The 16,785-nt window shown below is 37.6% G+C and overlaps 1 protein-coding gene across 1 annotated transcript in view; it reads right to left on the bottom strand.

Annotated features, from left to right (window-relative positions):
* The window catches only part of RAPGEF5 (Rap guanine nucleotide exchange factor 5), a 229,736-nt gene that overhangs the window by 37,055 nt on the left and 175,896 nt on the right, over nt 1–16,785 (bottom strand). The window contains exons 12-16 of the mRNA XM_072783806.1: nt 10,032–10,110; nt 5,852–5,996; nt 4,068–4,165; nt 1,910–1,940; nt 870–948 (exon numbers count right to left, since the gene is read on the bottom strand). Of these exons, the coding sequence (XP_072639907.1) occupies nt 870–948; nt 1,910–1,940; nt 4,068–4,165; nt 5,852–5,996; nt 10,032–10,110 (432 nt within the window). The remainder of the gene's footprint in view (nt 1–869; nt 949–1,909; nt 1,941–4,067; nt 4,166–5,851; nt 5,997–10,031; nt 10,111–16,785) is intronic.

Genomic DNA, 16,785 nt, shown 5'->3' with positions numbered 1-16,785 from the left:
GGAATTAGGAGGTAAGATCATTTCCTCCCAGCTTCCACAAATACTTTGGAGAAGAAGAAGCATCGGTGGGGACACTTTGCTGTTTAAGTATGGGAGAAGCTGAGCAGGTATGAGACATTCACACTTAGAACGTCAGCACATACTGAGCGCCTCCTAGTCACACCAGCTTGAATGTTTCCATTGCTGTGTTTTCCCAGGCTCTGTACTCAACTCAACCTTTATGCAAACGGGAGGAAACCATTTCTTGTTCTGCTACAAGGTTGTAACATAGAAGGTAGCACCTTGGTGGGGGAGCAGATAGAAGGTGTCCGCCCTGCCCCTGGTATTGAGAGAGCAGCCGTCTTCCGAGTGGGTCCCAAGCTCTGTCACCCACCGCAGGTGCCCGGGGGGCGTGGTTCCACCCGCCACCTCCTGGCCTTGCAGGATCTCACCCACGCTTCCTTCCTTCTGCTATTCTTTCCCAGAGTCACATCTCTGCATCTCAGAGACTGGCCCCACCCCTGCCCTGCACGTTGGCCGTAGTGGACTTTCCAGTCAGTCCCAGGCAATGGGCTGACAGATTGAGAACAGGTGGTACTTCCAGGCCATTTTGCACCTCTACCCAAGAAAGTAGGGAGACTCTGCAGTCTCCCTTTTTCCCTTCCTAAATTAAAAATGTTCTTGGTCTCTGGGATGCTGGTGTATGATCCAGAAAACCGCAACACTCAAAGGAAGAACGTAAAGGCCATCGTATTGGGTGCTAATGTGCTCGTCACAGGGGCTGTGATAGCTAGAAATGCTCAAAGGCGGGCTGATGTGTTAATGCGGGAGAACTGAAGGTGATTAACCACCCTCCATCTACCTCAAACCCTCGTTAAAATCATACTCACTTTCCTCTGTTTCAGTCACAGTTCCTCTGTGCTGGAGCCAGTTCTCCTTGAGACTGAATTGGTGGAAAAGGGCTTTATTCTGTGAGGAGCGAGAAAGAGAACAATGAATGAATGCATGCCTGCCCTTTGGAAAACCACAGCTGTTTATAACATGTTCCAAAAGAGCCAGCCAATTTTTCTTTCTTTCTTTCTTTCTTTCTTTTTTTTTTTTTTTAATGAAACCCACCCATCCAGTCTTAGAGGAATAAATAGGGAGTTGCCTCTATTAATGTATGCGGAGGTGGAGATTCTGAGCAACACAACAGACCTTGGCCAAAGCCAGTAGCAGGCAAAAAGCTCCTATAATTATTCCCTGCAACATGCTGGAGAGTATCAGCATGATTCTGAACCTCTGGCTAGTACAAACATCCACAGATTCTTCTCTAGAGAGAGACACCGCAACATTAACCATGCTTTTGGATAAAGCAACTTTGGGACAGTTGCATACTTCTGCTGCCTCATGATGATTTGCTTAAGGGAAATAATTATATTCATATGATTCTCCACCTGATACCTCAGCTTCTACAAAACATGTGCCTGACATCTCTTTTGCATTTGCCCTTCAAGGTGAACAGGTTAACACACTCCTTCTTTCTCTTTTTGTCAGGTTGAAAAGTACAAACCTTTTTGCTTATTACTAGACTTCCTCACCCTTGCAGTCAAGATTCTTGTCTTTTTTTCCCCTTTCTTCTTTTTTTTTTTTTTTGCATCAGTGTTTCAAATTCAAATTTATATCACTCTGGGAACACTAGGGAAACTCTCAGATTCCAAAAATATGCAGAATGTCAAGACAAGGGCACATGGCTATGATCGGCTCTGGATCTACAGTAGCACCAGCAAAGTGAAGGGAAAGCAATGCAGGCCACAACCCCAGGCTTCCCCGCCTGCTCCTGTTGTGCTTGAGGCAGTATTCATTTTAATTATGAAGAAATGCCAAGTGAGGCAAAGCAAGGTCTCCAAACTGGATGGCCCCACTGCAGATAGAGAAAGGTCTGCCTCACCTTCCTTTGTGGTGAATATTCATCTACGGTGCTGAAAGGGAAGGACAACAAGGTTAGTCTTTGTCTCAAACCCAGAATAATGCAATGATTGTCACAAAGGACTAATTTTCAGGCATTAGGCAAAGGTTTTTGCTTTTCAGAAAGATAAAACCAGGTATTCATTAGGTCACTATGTATAACACCCTTGACATCGGGCTCTGGATTTCGACTGAAGCAGGAAGAAAAGATGCTATCTGCTCAACAGGTATATTTTACTTTTTACCCACAGAGAGTGAGTGCTGAAGAAGAGTTGGATTTATTCAGTCCACAGAAACTCTAAGTTTTCTCAGCAATTGATAGATTTTGGGTGAAATTATTGTTAGTAAGATGGTTAAGTCAGCCAAGGTACATCATTTCCAGAATGTTGCCATGTGTGGTAGAAAGAAGACATTCTGTAGGTCCCCAGCTCAAATTTTTTTCCAGAATCTAGAGATATTTCATAATCTTATACCAAAGAGGTAAAAGTCCTTTATCATTTTCCCAATCTGTTATTTCTCATTTTATGTAAGTTTTTTAAATGGACTGTATTAAGTTCCATGAATGCATCGAATGCATTTAAAGGTATTAAGCTATGAATTCGTTTCCCAAGGGTCACAAGGCCTACCTTACAGCAAAGACCAACTTCCATGTGGGGGATTATTTTGAAGTAATAAAGGTTGTCTTTTTCTTTCCTGTTTCATTTATTTGTTCACGTTTTCATACTACAACTTATTATGGTGTAGACTGTGACAAGGGAACACCACTCGAATTCACAACACTTTTTTCTAACACTGTCCTAAACTGCATTTCATTTCTGAATTTCTAAATGTGTGATTTTCATGATTGAAGACTAAAGCTTACACATGATTTGTTTGCACCCTTAAATTAATTTATATAGACTTCAATTTGCAATAGGATCTCTCTTTACTAAAATTAGGTCAGGATTTAAATCTCAAATTAATCATCTGAAAGGCCTGAATTAACATTTTCTATGAGAAGTGCCTCTGTGACTGCTGAAATCTTCATAGAAGTTTCTCACAACTTGACAACACATGCATTTCATGTTTACTAAGGAGAAAGCACACTGTACATCAGAGAACAGCAGTTTTTCCCTTCAGATTAACTTTGTGGCTCTATCTGAAAACTGAATAATGTCCAGATGATGTTTTCAATCACCAAAATTAACAAGCAGCATTAGTGGTAAGTCAGGTATTGGCAATCTGAAAGACTAATGACAGATACCTCTGGGATATTTACACATGCCAAAAGTCAGTGAATAAATGGTTTTCTTTAATCCTTCTAAATTGATAAAGAAACCTCAAGGAATCCATAAAATGGAGATTTAAATATGCCTCATGACTTGGTGAAACCTACTTATAAAACTTTTTTTCCCCCTATTCCACTAGAGACAGTTTTTAGCCCCCAAAATGATAAGTTAATATTTACACTTTTAAAATTAAATAACTTATTAAATAATTGTTTTTGTGTGTCTGGGTTGTTATGGCCCAGTTGGTTTCTACCATATCAAACACGATTAAAAAAATAGCCAGTAAGCTTGACTTTGTGTTCATTCATTTTGATATTAAAAACAAAATATATGGGCAGCCCAGGTGGCCCAGCGGTTTAGCGCCGCCTTCAGCCCAGGGCGTGATCCTGGAGACCCGGGATGGAGTCCCATGTCGGGCTCCCTGCAGGGAACGGGCTTCTCCCTCTGCCTGTGTCTCTGCCTCTCTCTTTGTGTGTCTCTCATGAATAAATAAATAGCTTTTAAAAAACAAAACAAAACAAAAAACAAAATATACAACTTACTACTAGAAAAGCTAAGGAATCAAGAAGGATCCCAGATTCAAAGTGTTCAAGATGAACCTTATAAGATTTTTTTTTTAATTTTTATTTATTTATGATAGTCACAGAGAGAGAGAGAGGCAGAGACACAGGCAGAGGGAGAAGCAGGCTCCATGCACCGGGAGCCCGACGTGGGATTTGATCCCGGGTCTCCAGGATCGCGCCCTGGGCCAAAGGCAGGCGCCAAACCGCTGCGCCACCCAGGGATCCCGAGCCTTATAAGATTATACATCCAAATTCTATACCATTTGCTGCTTTCTTTTATTAACTGTAACACAGAAAATTAAATACTCACTGACGGCGGTGCATTCCAAGTATCTTTTGAAATTCTTTCAATTCTTTTTCAAGTATTGGATATTCATATACATCATCCAGTACATTCCTGTATATGGTCTGTGGGGGGCGGTGGAGAAAGAAAAATGGGTAGTGAAATGCCTATTTTGTAAGGATTAGGCCTCATATAATGGTCAACTTGCTGAGGGAATAGTGGAATGTGGGCCAATGCAGGGGTTTAAACCAGGTACCAGTGAGATCCCAAGTGGGATTCCACCTCCTAGCTTCTCACTTAACTATGTGGCTCTCCCACAGCTTTCAGGGGCCATAAGCAGTCAATGCTGGAAACTTAGGTATACCTGGAAGGCTACTCAAGATTTCCGTGGCTATTCTATATTAAAAAAATAATATCCACATAGTCATTTGGGAAGGAAAAAAATTGACCGAATCCTATTACCCAGTTATTTAAAAAATAACATTAGTTTAGGCACAGTGTTGGTTAAACCAGTTTTTAACTGGATGTCAAAATTATACTTTTTTTAAAAAAAGATTTTATTTATTTAAGACAGAGAGAGAGAGAGAGCACAAGTGGTGAGGAGGATCAGAGGGAGAGGGACAAGCAGGCTCCCTGTTAAGTAGGGAGCCCAATGTGGGGCTCAATCCCAAGACCCTGAGTTCAAGACCCAAGCTGAAGGCAGACGCTTAACTGAGCCACACAGGCACCCTAAATGACACCTGGCTTTTGAAATCAAAGTGATTTCCTTCATGAAAGACATAATCAGTTTGAATACTTGTCTATTCTGAAATCCATCAGACCTGCAGCCTGCCTGAATTCCATTCTACCCTTTCTCTGTGTTAACCTGCATAGCTAATATGGTTTTGGTGGCCAAAGGAGGCCAAATGTCTACATATTGTCTCCATGTGAATCATTTGTGTTCAAAAGGTATTGCAGTCTATTAGTGATGAGAGTAACCTATCAGTTTATCTGGGTGGCTCAGTAGATAAAATGTCTGACACTGATTTCAGCTCAGGTCTTGATTTCAGAGTTGTGAGTTTAAGCCTCATATTGGGCTCCACATTGGGCATAGAGCCTATAGAAAGAAAGAAAGAAAGAAAGAAAGAAAGAAAGAAAGAAAGAAAGAAAGAAAGAAAGAAAGAAAGAGAAAGAAGAAAGAAAGAAAGAAAGAAAGAAAGAAAGAGAAAGAAAGAAGAAAGAAAGAAAGAAAGAAAGAAAGAAAGAAAGAAAGAAAGAAAGAAAGGAAGGAAACATCAGTTTATCTAATTACAATCGTAAATCTAGGTTGGTACCCATTTTGCAAGTTATTATTGCTAAAAATTCACAAAATACATCATGGTCTGAGAAACTTTCATAATGTATGTCTTGTCAATATGGTTTTTAAAATTATTATTATTTTTTATTATTATTTTTTAATTTTTTTCAAAATAGTTTTTAAGTGATAAACAATGTTTTATACAAATATTGTATATATGGGACTGGTTAGTTCAAACTTAGAATAAATCTCAACATATTAAATAGTGTCAAGTTTTCATCATTCCATCTGCAATCAAACTTCCCATGAATTACATAAATAACCTTAAATTAGCAAGCGTAAAACATTTTTTTCATACAATTAAAAAAATTTGATGTACAGAATATCAGGCCTCAAAAATCAAAATAAATTAATATTTTCTTTGAATATTACAAAAAAGTTGCATGACTGCAACTTACCAGAGATTTTTGAAATGCATAGCTGAAAATAAAATCAGTCACTTGGTATCAAAGAATATCCTGAAATTTTACACTACCTTTAAGAACATTTTTGAATGTTCATCTTCATGTAACCAGTCTTTGTAGAGAGCAATCCATTGGGACACAAGATGTAAGACCTTACGTTTCCGACAAGGAACATCTGAGTTTTCTTCTTTGCCTTGATACTTCTTAGCAGAATAGGTGCAAGTGGTTAAGAAAGAATATTGCATTGTTGGAAAAAAATATGAAGAGATCCATTTATTCTTATTTTCATAAAACATGCTAAAGCATTTTCCAAAGGATCTACAAGTATCTAAGCAAGTGGGAAGAAAATAATATGTGTAAGAAGAGCAAACGGTATGCACCAGGAAAATGATTTCCATGTGCTTGGTGGCAGGTCGTGAAGGTTAATTAGATGATTTGCACTGACAGCTGCTGACACAGTTCCACAGGCACCATGGGTCGATGCCAGCATTAAGAGATTCTAAGTGGCCCATGAATTTCAAGGATGGCTACAAGAGATCCTTACTACATAGGTAGACATTTTTCAAAAAAGTTACATCGGAACTAGGCCAGATATCCTTTGATCTTCAGAAATTCACAATTTATAAAACCAGTTACTTCTCAATTAGCCCCAAATGTGCACAGATTTCTGGAGTATAATTTGCGATATGATTTAAATGCCCACCCCCGGAATTTGCTTGGAAAAAAGGACTAGATAAATGTACAAACATAATTAAAAAGGACTGCTAACTTTCATTTTCATTGGAACAAAAGAAAAGTACAGTAGAAATAACCTAAATGCTTCAAATACTGTGGATAGTTAACTAAATCATCACATATCCATTAGTAGGCAATCTGCAGCCATAAAACTGATGATCCAGTAGTGCATTTACTGACAGTCAACATTCACAGCGTACTGTTGAGTAGGAAAGCAAGTAAGAAAATATGTTGGGATCATCTACTTCTATTAACTGCGGTTATTTATAAGAAAAATTTCATTACCTGGAATAGTATATACCGAAAGTTAATAGTGGCTAACTGTGCTGTTAAAATTACATAAAAATAATAACCTCAAAAGCAATGTGTTTAAAGAATGAGACAGAAGCTTGGCATTTTCCAAACCAACCTAGTGTTTTTGCTCCCCAAACTATCATTTCTGACTATCTTGGACACAATGGAAAGCTAAGTAGAAAAAGGAAATGCTGATACCAAAGACAGGTAGCTTTGGGGTTACTGGACAGGTTTCTACACTCTTTTTTTTTTTTTTTTTAAGATTTATTTATTTATTTATTTATTTATTTATTAATTAATTAGAGAGAGAGAGAGAGAGAGAGAGAGGCAAAGACACAGGAGGGAAAAGCAGGTTCCATGCCAGGAGCCCGACATGGGACTCAATCCCGGGACTCCAGGATCACGCCCTGGGCCAAAGGCAGGCGCTAAACCGCTGAGCCACCCAGAGATCCCCAGTTTCTACACTCTTTAATTGCTGATATATAACAGCAAAATAGGAATATCTATGTCAGCCTTTGTAAATATCTTAAAACATATTTTAGTCTCTGTCTCCTCATTCTGTAAAAATACATGAAGGCCATTTGATTTTTTTGATTTCTATATGTGAAATAAACTCAGGCAAATAAAGAATCTGTGAAAATACCTATTGTTTCCTAGTTTTTCTCTTAACAGGCAAAATATAAAAATTTATAGCCTATATTATTTCCACTTGTACAAATGTTATATTCTTTTCCTGTGACTATTATGACCTCACCTATAAAGAAGAAAAACTGGAAAATCAGGAAATACTGACAACTTCTTTCTTTTAGGTCAGCATGCATAAGTCAAGAAGGGAGGTTTTTAGTACTGCATCTACGTTTGACAATTATGGATCTGCAGGATTGAGTCATTTCGGGACTGAAACCTTAAGTGCCCTTCTCCAGTTACTACCATTTACTTGCTTAATCTTGTTCTCCCTACAAGATGTTTTTTAAGAACATTTACGGATTAAATTTAATATTTGGATTATTCTGTTTTCTATATCAAGGTATATTCACTCTTACACATTTTGCCCATGCTAGATTATATTGACATATAAATGCAGCTAGAGGAGGGGAATAGTAGGAAGGTATTGGATGACGGTTATACCTTTATGTAGTGCACTGAACATTAGCTAGCCTAGGGCTGGGAGCTTACGTAATGCTCTTTATGATGATAAGAGCTGATAAGTATAAAATTCTATCACAGTAAAAGTACCCATCTAAGATACCCACACACAGCATAAATGGCTCTAATCTATAAATAATGTTTGAAAACAATGGGAGAAAAAAAAAAGAAAACAATGGGAGATAAACAACAAAAAGTAATTCAGACCACTCTTCAGAAGGTGATGGTAGTGGGATACATAATATAGCTTCACTAAGGCGTACATAAAAATCAAATATGGATGCTGCATTTTTGTTTATGGTTCATATTATTTCACAAAAAGCAGAGTCTGCAAATATACTGAAATAATCATGTAGGAAGAATCCTGACTTAAAATGTTCTGGATTTCATGGGTTTTTACAATTAGTAAAAAGGCTGCTAAGAATTTGAACTAAAATTTTCATATAGAATGTCTTAGTCAAAGACTCAAAACATGGTCAGAGCCAAGTAAGTTTTAGAGATTCTTTAGGGAAATCCTATGAGGCATTAAATTACTCAATAATAATCACAAATAATATAGGATTCTATTTATTTATTTACTCACTTTTTTTAGAGAGAGAAGGGGGAGGGGCAGAGGGAGAGAGAGAATCTTAAACAGGTTCCATGCCCAGCATGGAGCCCAACCCAGGGCTTGACCTCACAACCCTGAGATCATGACTTGAGCCGAGATCACAGTTGGATGTTTAGCCAACTGAACCACCCAGGTGCCCCTATTAGGAACCTATTAAAAACAATAGGTTAAAGGCATCTATTTGCTATGAAACAAACTATATGGTTTAATAGGCTGAAATACTTTTAGAAAAGTTGTTAGCATTAAAATGTAGAAGAAATGAGCTCATAGCTACTTTTCCACAACACTGTTAAAGAAGGAGAACCTGAAAACCTTGTAATTATTGCAGAATTTCTTAGTAACACCCCATTGGAAGCTGTGGAAGAAATCTGGTTTTGAAATACTCCAAATTCAAAAATTATAATAATGTTTGAAGATTAATTTTATGAACTGGTTTGAAGAAGTTCCACAAGATCTGTAGCTTTGAATGGCCATATGAACATAGCAAAGCACTAACGAGTAACTACAGTTTCTACTTTATATATTTATTAAGAAAGATTTTATTTCAGTTATGCCCTTTATGGAGTCTTAAGATAATCTTTCAAGCAGGAAAAGGCTATAATAAAGTCGGGGAGAAATGTAACAATTACTTAACAGGAAAAGAATATTACCAAGACCATTTCCATTAGGGGTCAATAAAATTTGGGTATGCCGAAAAAAATATTCCATTTTCCTAAAAATGTTCACTGGGGCTCTGGTGGAACCTTCAAGTTTGGTTTGATAAATACCTAACAGTAAACAGGCTTCTTAAATGCTTCTGAAGCATCTTCCTTGAACATTGGGAGTCAAGGGAGACTCTGAGTTAATTAACTTGGCTTTTTGGCCTTTCAACTGTTGCATCATTCCAGCTAATGTAACAAATCATAAAGCTTCCTTAACTGGTCATTAATCACATCCGTCATTCTAACAGTGCATGTCTTCATAAAGCTTCTGAAAAGATGGAAGTTGCTTCCAGGGAGTAGTTTAGACCTCCCATGTAGGGGATGGCTTATCTGGCCCCGGGACACTTGCCGAGAAACATGGTATCATGTACGTACATTTTCCTGTCCAAGTGCCCCGACACTAAGCACTTGATTGTCTTACAGGTTCACTTATTGCCAGTACACTCAACCTCTTGACTGTGGGGTTAACCCCATGGGCCAAACTTACCGCCAGATTTCTTAAGTCTTGAGACCTACGTTTGAAGAAAACAATACAAACAGTACAATTTACCTGCAACCTAGAAGGTGAAAACAGCAGCCCTGCTTTCCAGTTCCCTGTCTATTCTGTCTCATTTCATCTTTTACCTTGGACATCATTACATTAATATTTAACATATCCACACTCTACAGAGGGGCTGAGTAAATTAAGAAAGGCAGTTAATTCCTAATGCGAGACATCTGTCTGAGAGGAAGCCGACACAGCATCCTGAAGTTAATGAAGGATATTGCCTCAACAGCGCCTGGCACAAGTCATCAGTTGTCATGAAGACAGTGTACGTGAGAAGGAAGTCATCAAGGAGGGTCTCTGCAAAGAAAGAAAAACAAACACAAGGTAAGCAAACCAGTGATCAGAAGGGCAACTGCTTATCCAGGCTCTCAAACAGTGTGTGGCAGAAATATGATAAATGGCGGTGGGTATGGAAGGGGTTAGTTAGGATGGGAGAATTTTAGCCACAATATACATTATTTATTGAAGTTAAGATTTTTTTCCCAACTCTGTACACAGAATACCCCAAGCAATGAGATTATCTTTTTATGCAAGGCTCTCTAAATCTACAACTTTTATCATCTTTTTTTGCTCTCTAAAACATCTTTTATTTCTGTGGGTAAAGATGTAATGGAAAGCCAATGCATAAATAATGTCCTTTTAAAAATAAATTTTGTAGTATTTCTGGGGTAGATCTCCAGTCCTACAGGGAATGAAGCCTGCATGTTCTAATAAATTAAGGCTTTCTAAAGCCATTTACCTAAGTCTAGGGCAAGAATAATGGATAATAAAACTCAGAGGATACATGTCAGGTTCCAAGGCCATTCACCTTTCTTTCTCAAATGCATTCATAAGAAGTTGGGAAAATGGTGGGTGATGCTGTTATTGCTGTGGAGAGAGACAGAGCTAGGCCCTGTTAAAAATAGGGAGTAGGTATAAAGTAGCACAATATACTCCTTCCCAATCCCCTCCCTACCTCCTCAACTGACAAAAACAGGTTTGATTTTTATTGCCTCTTGACCTTGAGTATTGTTGGAAAAGTCCAGCTTACGTATAATACACAACAGCTAACAAGGTAAACTCTGACCCCCCTGATATAATTTCCAAATTGATAGAAAAAATTACATGCAGGATGCAAAGTAGACCTCTTGCCATAATAGTCTTTATCCAACCTCCTTAATTTAAAATTCATTTTACTATATGGTTTCATTTTCATGTCTTTTACATCCTGGACATCAAATTTCTAGTCATTTGAAATAGTAATTTATCAGTCGTAAGAATAATGAGCTTGTATACACAATAGCATTTATGCTTTCCGAGAGCTATACTAAGTGTGTAAGTAGAGAGAACTGCCCTATATAGAGCTCTGTTGAAGACTGGAAAAAAAATCCCAGAATTTTTAGAAATAACCAAGAACATTTGCTATAAATATTGACCAATATGAAACAAGGCTATGTTTATGAACATAAAACTCTGATATAAAGAGGTAGTGAATAGCAGCTACAGTCCTTTATCAGCTGTCCCTACTTAATTGTTTTGTTTGATTCTAGAACATCAATAATCCCAATTTATGCAAATAAGCGGTTGCAAATGGTAATGTTAAGAAACCCCTTGCTTTCTAATTGCAAAATGCCCTTAAGTGAAATGAACCAGAGATGCTAATGAAGAGTATTAAGTAAGCTTTTTTCAAAGACATTTACTTATTTATACTAAGTAACAGTGTAAGTTTATCAAATGGTACCTATAATGTATAGTAAGCCTACACTTCTAATGTTGTATTGCACTGCAATCAATACATTAACAATCGCTGCTCCATGTTACTGTTACTTGTCAAAGCAAGTTCTCAAACAGATGTGTCTGAGCCTTGCTAGGCATAAACGAAGATCTCTATACTCGAACTATGTGAAGGGAAAGCACAGCCTGGTATAGAGCTCTTGAGCTCTATACTGAAGGTAAGTAACTGGGAACGTGGCTGGTTGGACAATTTATTTTTAAAAAGTTTTTAAAGATTTTATTTATTTATTCATGAGAGACACAGAGGCAGAGACACAGGCAGAGGGAAAAGGCTTCCCTCCTTCCCTGCGGGGAGCGTGATGTGGGACTCCATCCCAGAACCCCAGGATCATGCCCTGAGCTGAAGGCAGACGCTCAACCACTGAGCCACCCAGGCGCCCCTCATTGGACAATTTAGGGTGAGTGCACATCCATGGCCAGCAAGCACAGAAGACCTAAGAGTTAGTTCTCTCCTAACAGCCCTGTTTACAAAAGTTACTGGTAAACTGTGACCACCAATGTAATTTCCAAATTTACAGGCAAGATTCCATGCAGTTTCAAATATTTATATGCACAAGAAGGCAAGAGAAGCTGTATTATAAGGTCTGCCCCCCAAATTAATCTGGCAGCATCAGTTCATTACCTGGTTATCCCACTGAAAAACTTCGAAATATGTATTTTTTTTATTTAAAAAATTTTTTTTAAATTTTAATTTATTTTTGATAGTCACACAGAATGAGAGAGAGAGGCAGAGACACAGGCAGAGGGAGAAGCAGGCTCCATACACCGGGAGCCCGACGTGGGATTTGATCCCGGGTCTCCAGGATTGCGCCCTGGGCCAAAGGCAGGTGCTAAACCGCTGCGCCACCCAGGGATCCCCGAAATATGTATTTAGGAAGCTTTGTCTGTCCTTCACCCCAGTTTTTAAGATAGCTTCAAGAAAAATCAAACAGGGATGCCTGGGTGGCTCAGTGGTTGAATGTCTGCCTTTGGCTCAGGGCATGATCCCAGGGTTCCGGGATCGAGTCCCACTCAGGCCTGCTTCACCCTCTGCCTTTGTCTCTGCCTCTCTCTCTGTCTCTCATGATTAAATAATATCTTAAAAAGAAAAAGGAAAAATCAAACAATGGCATAGTGTCTGAATCCCCTAGATATTTTGAAATACAGCTTGAAAACTATTACTCTGGGATGCTACTGAACAAGGGATGTTCACAAATTCTAACACTGCTCTGTACTAAAATTTGGCTGATGAAAAGCCTCAATTTCTCTTGTCTCATTAGAAATTGAGTCTTTTTTGCATTCAATATTAGATGCAGGCAGCCAGAACCACAGAATAGCCTAGAATCTACTTTAGGGTTCTCTGTGGGGCCCTTACAGATCAGAACCAATGACAGGCATAAGCCACTAGGTGAGGGCCCTGAGAACCTCACACAGTCAACATTCAGAATGCTTGATGTAACATAGGTTCAGACTCTTTTTCAATGTTCTCACACTTAGCTTATTTAAGGAGTTAGAACTACTCTCTAATCAAAATTTACTCCATTAGCAACAGAGATGAAAAAGAATGCCATTAAACTCTGACATAACCAGTCATTCCATTCTGGAACAGCCTTGGATAATGAGCTGAGTGACTCTCAGACTGGTTTGTGTGGTGGCAAAGCCATTTGGCATTCAATTCAATTAATGAGCTCACATATGACAATATTTTGTTAAGGGCTTTGACCCAGAAATGCTTTCCCCTAAGCTACTACCATATTTAATATTCAACAGCATTTACCTAATTATCTCCCTGCCATAGAAATATTAATTAAAATAAAAACGAGGCTACATAAAAACATTTCCAGTTAAAATCCTACTGAACAGCTAAAAATCCTAATGAAAAGAACAGATTCCCAATACCCTTCATTCAAATCTTTTCCTATTTAACTAGCATATTGTTATGAAATTTTTCTTTATATAAAGAGCTTTCCCGTACTCTTTTCCAGCACTGGTATTTTTTTTTTTTTTTGCTGTGGGTGAAAGTAATTGAATGATATAATCAAAATGACACACTTCAAATAAAAATGCATTTTATAATAGCCATGTATCAAAAAAGCCTGTCCCATGGTATTCATAGATATTTTTAGAACCACAATGGCTATATAAATGATCCCCTGAAGACTATTAGCCAACAATAGCCATTTAGAAAGACTAGCACATCCTCTGGCATCCACATTAAAACACTATAATTATCTATTATACTATATAGTGCTTAATTAACAGTAATTTAAGACTCTAGGCAGAGAAACACCTTTGTGTATAAAAGTATCTTTCATTTAAACAAATTCATAGTTGCCATATACACTAACATTCTGAATAAAAACATACATTCATTTTGCTTTTTAAACTCTCTGAATACCTAGGTATTAATATACAAAAATCTTTCCTTTGAAATTCTATTCATTATATCAATCACTAAATCTAATCCCAAATTCCTGGCTCATCACTGACAAAAATATTCAGCCATCCTTTTGGGAATATCCCCTCTACTCTCCTCAAATAAAAATATTTATGTTGTGGCTTTTTTAGATACAGGAAGTACTCTTGCAGTATTAAAGAAACATGCTACTAACAGTCAAGCAAATAACAATTTTAAGCACTAGGTTCACTTGAAATAAAATATATCAAGTTTTAGTCAAAATCTAAAGCTTTGATAGAAATGGCTCTAAAATTCACATCTACTATTCACCATAATGATGTTAATACAGGACTTTTCTCTCTCATCTGTTACTGTTTTAATTTTAAGGTATAAGAAAAGAATTGTCCATTTTTACTTGCTTTTACTTAAATGTATTTTTCTTTTATGCATAAATTAAAATATTTTCTCATTCTCATTTTTACTGTACCAAGCACTAAAAACTTTCATTTATTTCTGCAAAATACAAGTATTTCTAGAGCATCCTAGAGTTGTGTCAGATGGACTAGTAATGGGTTTGGTACAGATCCTTTTTATAGGGTTCTGTTATGTAAATGTAATTAAATCAGAAGAACTGATCTAAATGTTTCAAAAGGTCTAAGCTTGATGCCTTTTATTTATTTATTTATTTATTTTTGGTGTAAGTGAATTGCCAAGAAAGCAAATAATAAAAATTTTGACAGGTAACTGCCTATAGTTGCTACTTAAACTATGTATGGTAACATGAGTATTCAACATTTCTACAGTGACTCTATTCCCTAAAGTACTGTTAGCAGTTTTGTTTCACCTGTATTTCTACTTCAGATGCAATGGAATTTAAGGCACTCTAAAATATGTTCTACTTAAACTTTATTTCGAGAAGCTAAGAAAAACTTTGTGTTTGAAAGGTCTTGTTTCTGGCCCCAGAATATTACAACTTGTCATTATTTTTTGAGAAGCAATGCCAAAATGTGCCATGTAATTTGATTAAGCACAAATTAAAAAAAATAATGTTCATGTTTGAATCATAGGTTAAAGTGCTAGGCCATTAAGAGCTATGCTTCTTTCTCGGTTTATTTTACATTTCTGAAAGTGATATTCAGGGCCTCAAATGCAGCTGTTTACCACAGCTTTTAAATTCACTCAATTTCTGCATATTTTTACAATTTCACCAGACTATTGCTTAGCCATTCTAAAATGACCCAATCTTGAGATCTAATTTTATTTTTCAGTATTGGTTACATAAGAAATGCTTATTCATTTAATGCTGTGTCTACATCAAATTTTAAAAGTCACCTCTTAATGACAGGAGTTTGGTTGGCACTCTTCAAATAATAAATTCTGTTTTTACTATAACTTGAAAAATTTGGTTTTTGAATTCTATCATTCTTTAGGAAAGAATGATTTGAATACAACAGGAATTATGTTCTGAACTATATCACATTACACATCCTACCTTTTAAACATGGCACTAGAAGGAACATGGACTAATAAATACAAGGCTTGCCTACGTTCTCCACACCAAGGGTCATGTTTGCATGTCGGGGCGGGGGGCAGGGAGAGGTGACAGGTCCCATGAGCTCCTGCTGTCCCAGCCCTCAGCTGCTCTCAGCTCCTAGGCACAATTCTAATTATTACCCATTTGTGGCTCATGCATGTGTCTGCTAAACCTGCTGAGAAGCTTAGAAAACAGTGTGAAAAGTACTAAGGGAATCAGAGAGCTGAATTTCTACCTGGATAGCCTTAGGCATAGTCCTGAACCTCTCTGGGCCTTAGTTAAGTCAGCTATAAAGTAGATATGATATCCACACCTAGCAGAATTATAGTCAGGATTAAATAGATTAGTGTATCTAACGCCTATAACAGAGAACTTGGTATACATCAGGCACTCAGTAAGTACCACTTTTTCTTTACTTTTGTAAAATAATAGATCCTGTCCCAATTCTCCAAGTGCTACCCATCAACCAAGAAAAATCAAGAATTGAGAACTGATTATTTAGAAGGCATTTGTTAAGGAACTTGGGGGCAAGAGACAAAAATGCACAAGAGTGATCCATGGCTTCAAGCTCATATTTAGGGACTTGAGACTTTATCCCTATGAAATGAACAAAGGCAACATTTCAACTGGGCAGCACCAATCCTAAATGTTCTAAGGACTGAAGGAAACTCCAATATGCCAGGGGAGGTTTTACCTGACCTCTGAACTTTTAAAAAGAATCAGTGGATAGGAGGTAAAATAAATGTGAGCAAAGGGGTGACTGTGTGTATGTCTGTGGCTGAGTCACAAACCTGTGGCCTCTGGGCCGTGTTTAGCCCTTAAAGATTTTTTTTTTTTATGTGACAATACTTAAAAATCAGAAGATGTGTGGGCTCCTGAGTGGCACAATCAGTTAAGCATCTGACTCTTGATTTTGGCTTAGGTCATGATCTCAGGGTCATGAGACCAAGCTCCCTGTCGGGTTTTCTGCTCAGTGGGGAGTCTGCTTCAGATTCCTTCCCTCTGCTTGCCTCCCCCATTCACTTGTGCTCTCTCTAAAATAAATAAATCAATCTTTAAACAAAATGAAGCAAACATACAAATTAGCAGATTTGGCAACACCAGGTCCACATCTCATATGGCAACCATGGTTTAGTGCTGAGTTACCCTTTCCATGCAGGGTACACTGTTCAGTTTATCACGGTTCTGCCCTCATGGGCTTCACTTAGTTCACATTAGAAGTCTATGGACAGGTGAGTTTTGTAAATCTTGGTCTATGGTATAGTTGTGAAATAGTAAAAGAAGAGAT

This window comes from Canis lupus, chromosome 18 (assembly GCF_048164855.1).
Source record: "Canis lupus baileyi chromosome 18, mCanLup2.hap1, whole genome shotgun sequence".
NCBI lineage: Eukaryota > Metazoa > Chordata > Mammalia > Carnivora > Canidae > Canis > Canis lupus.
The sequence above is the reverse complement of the archived record's forward strand: the minus strand, read 5'-3'. Positions and strand labels throughout refer to the sequence as shown.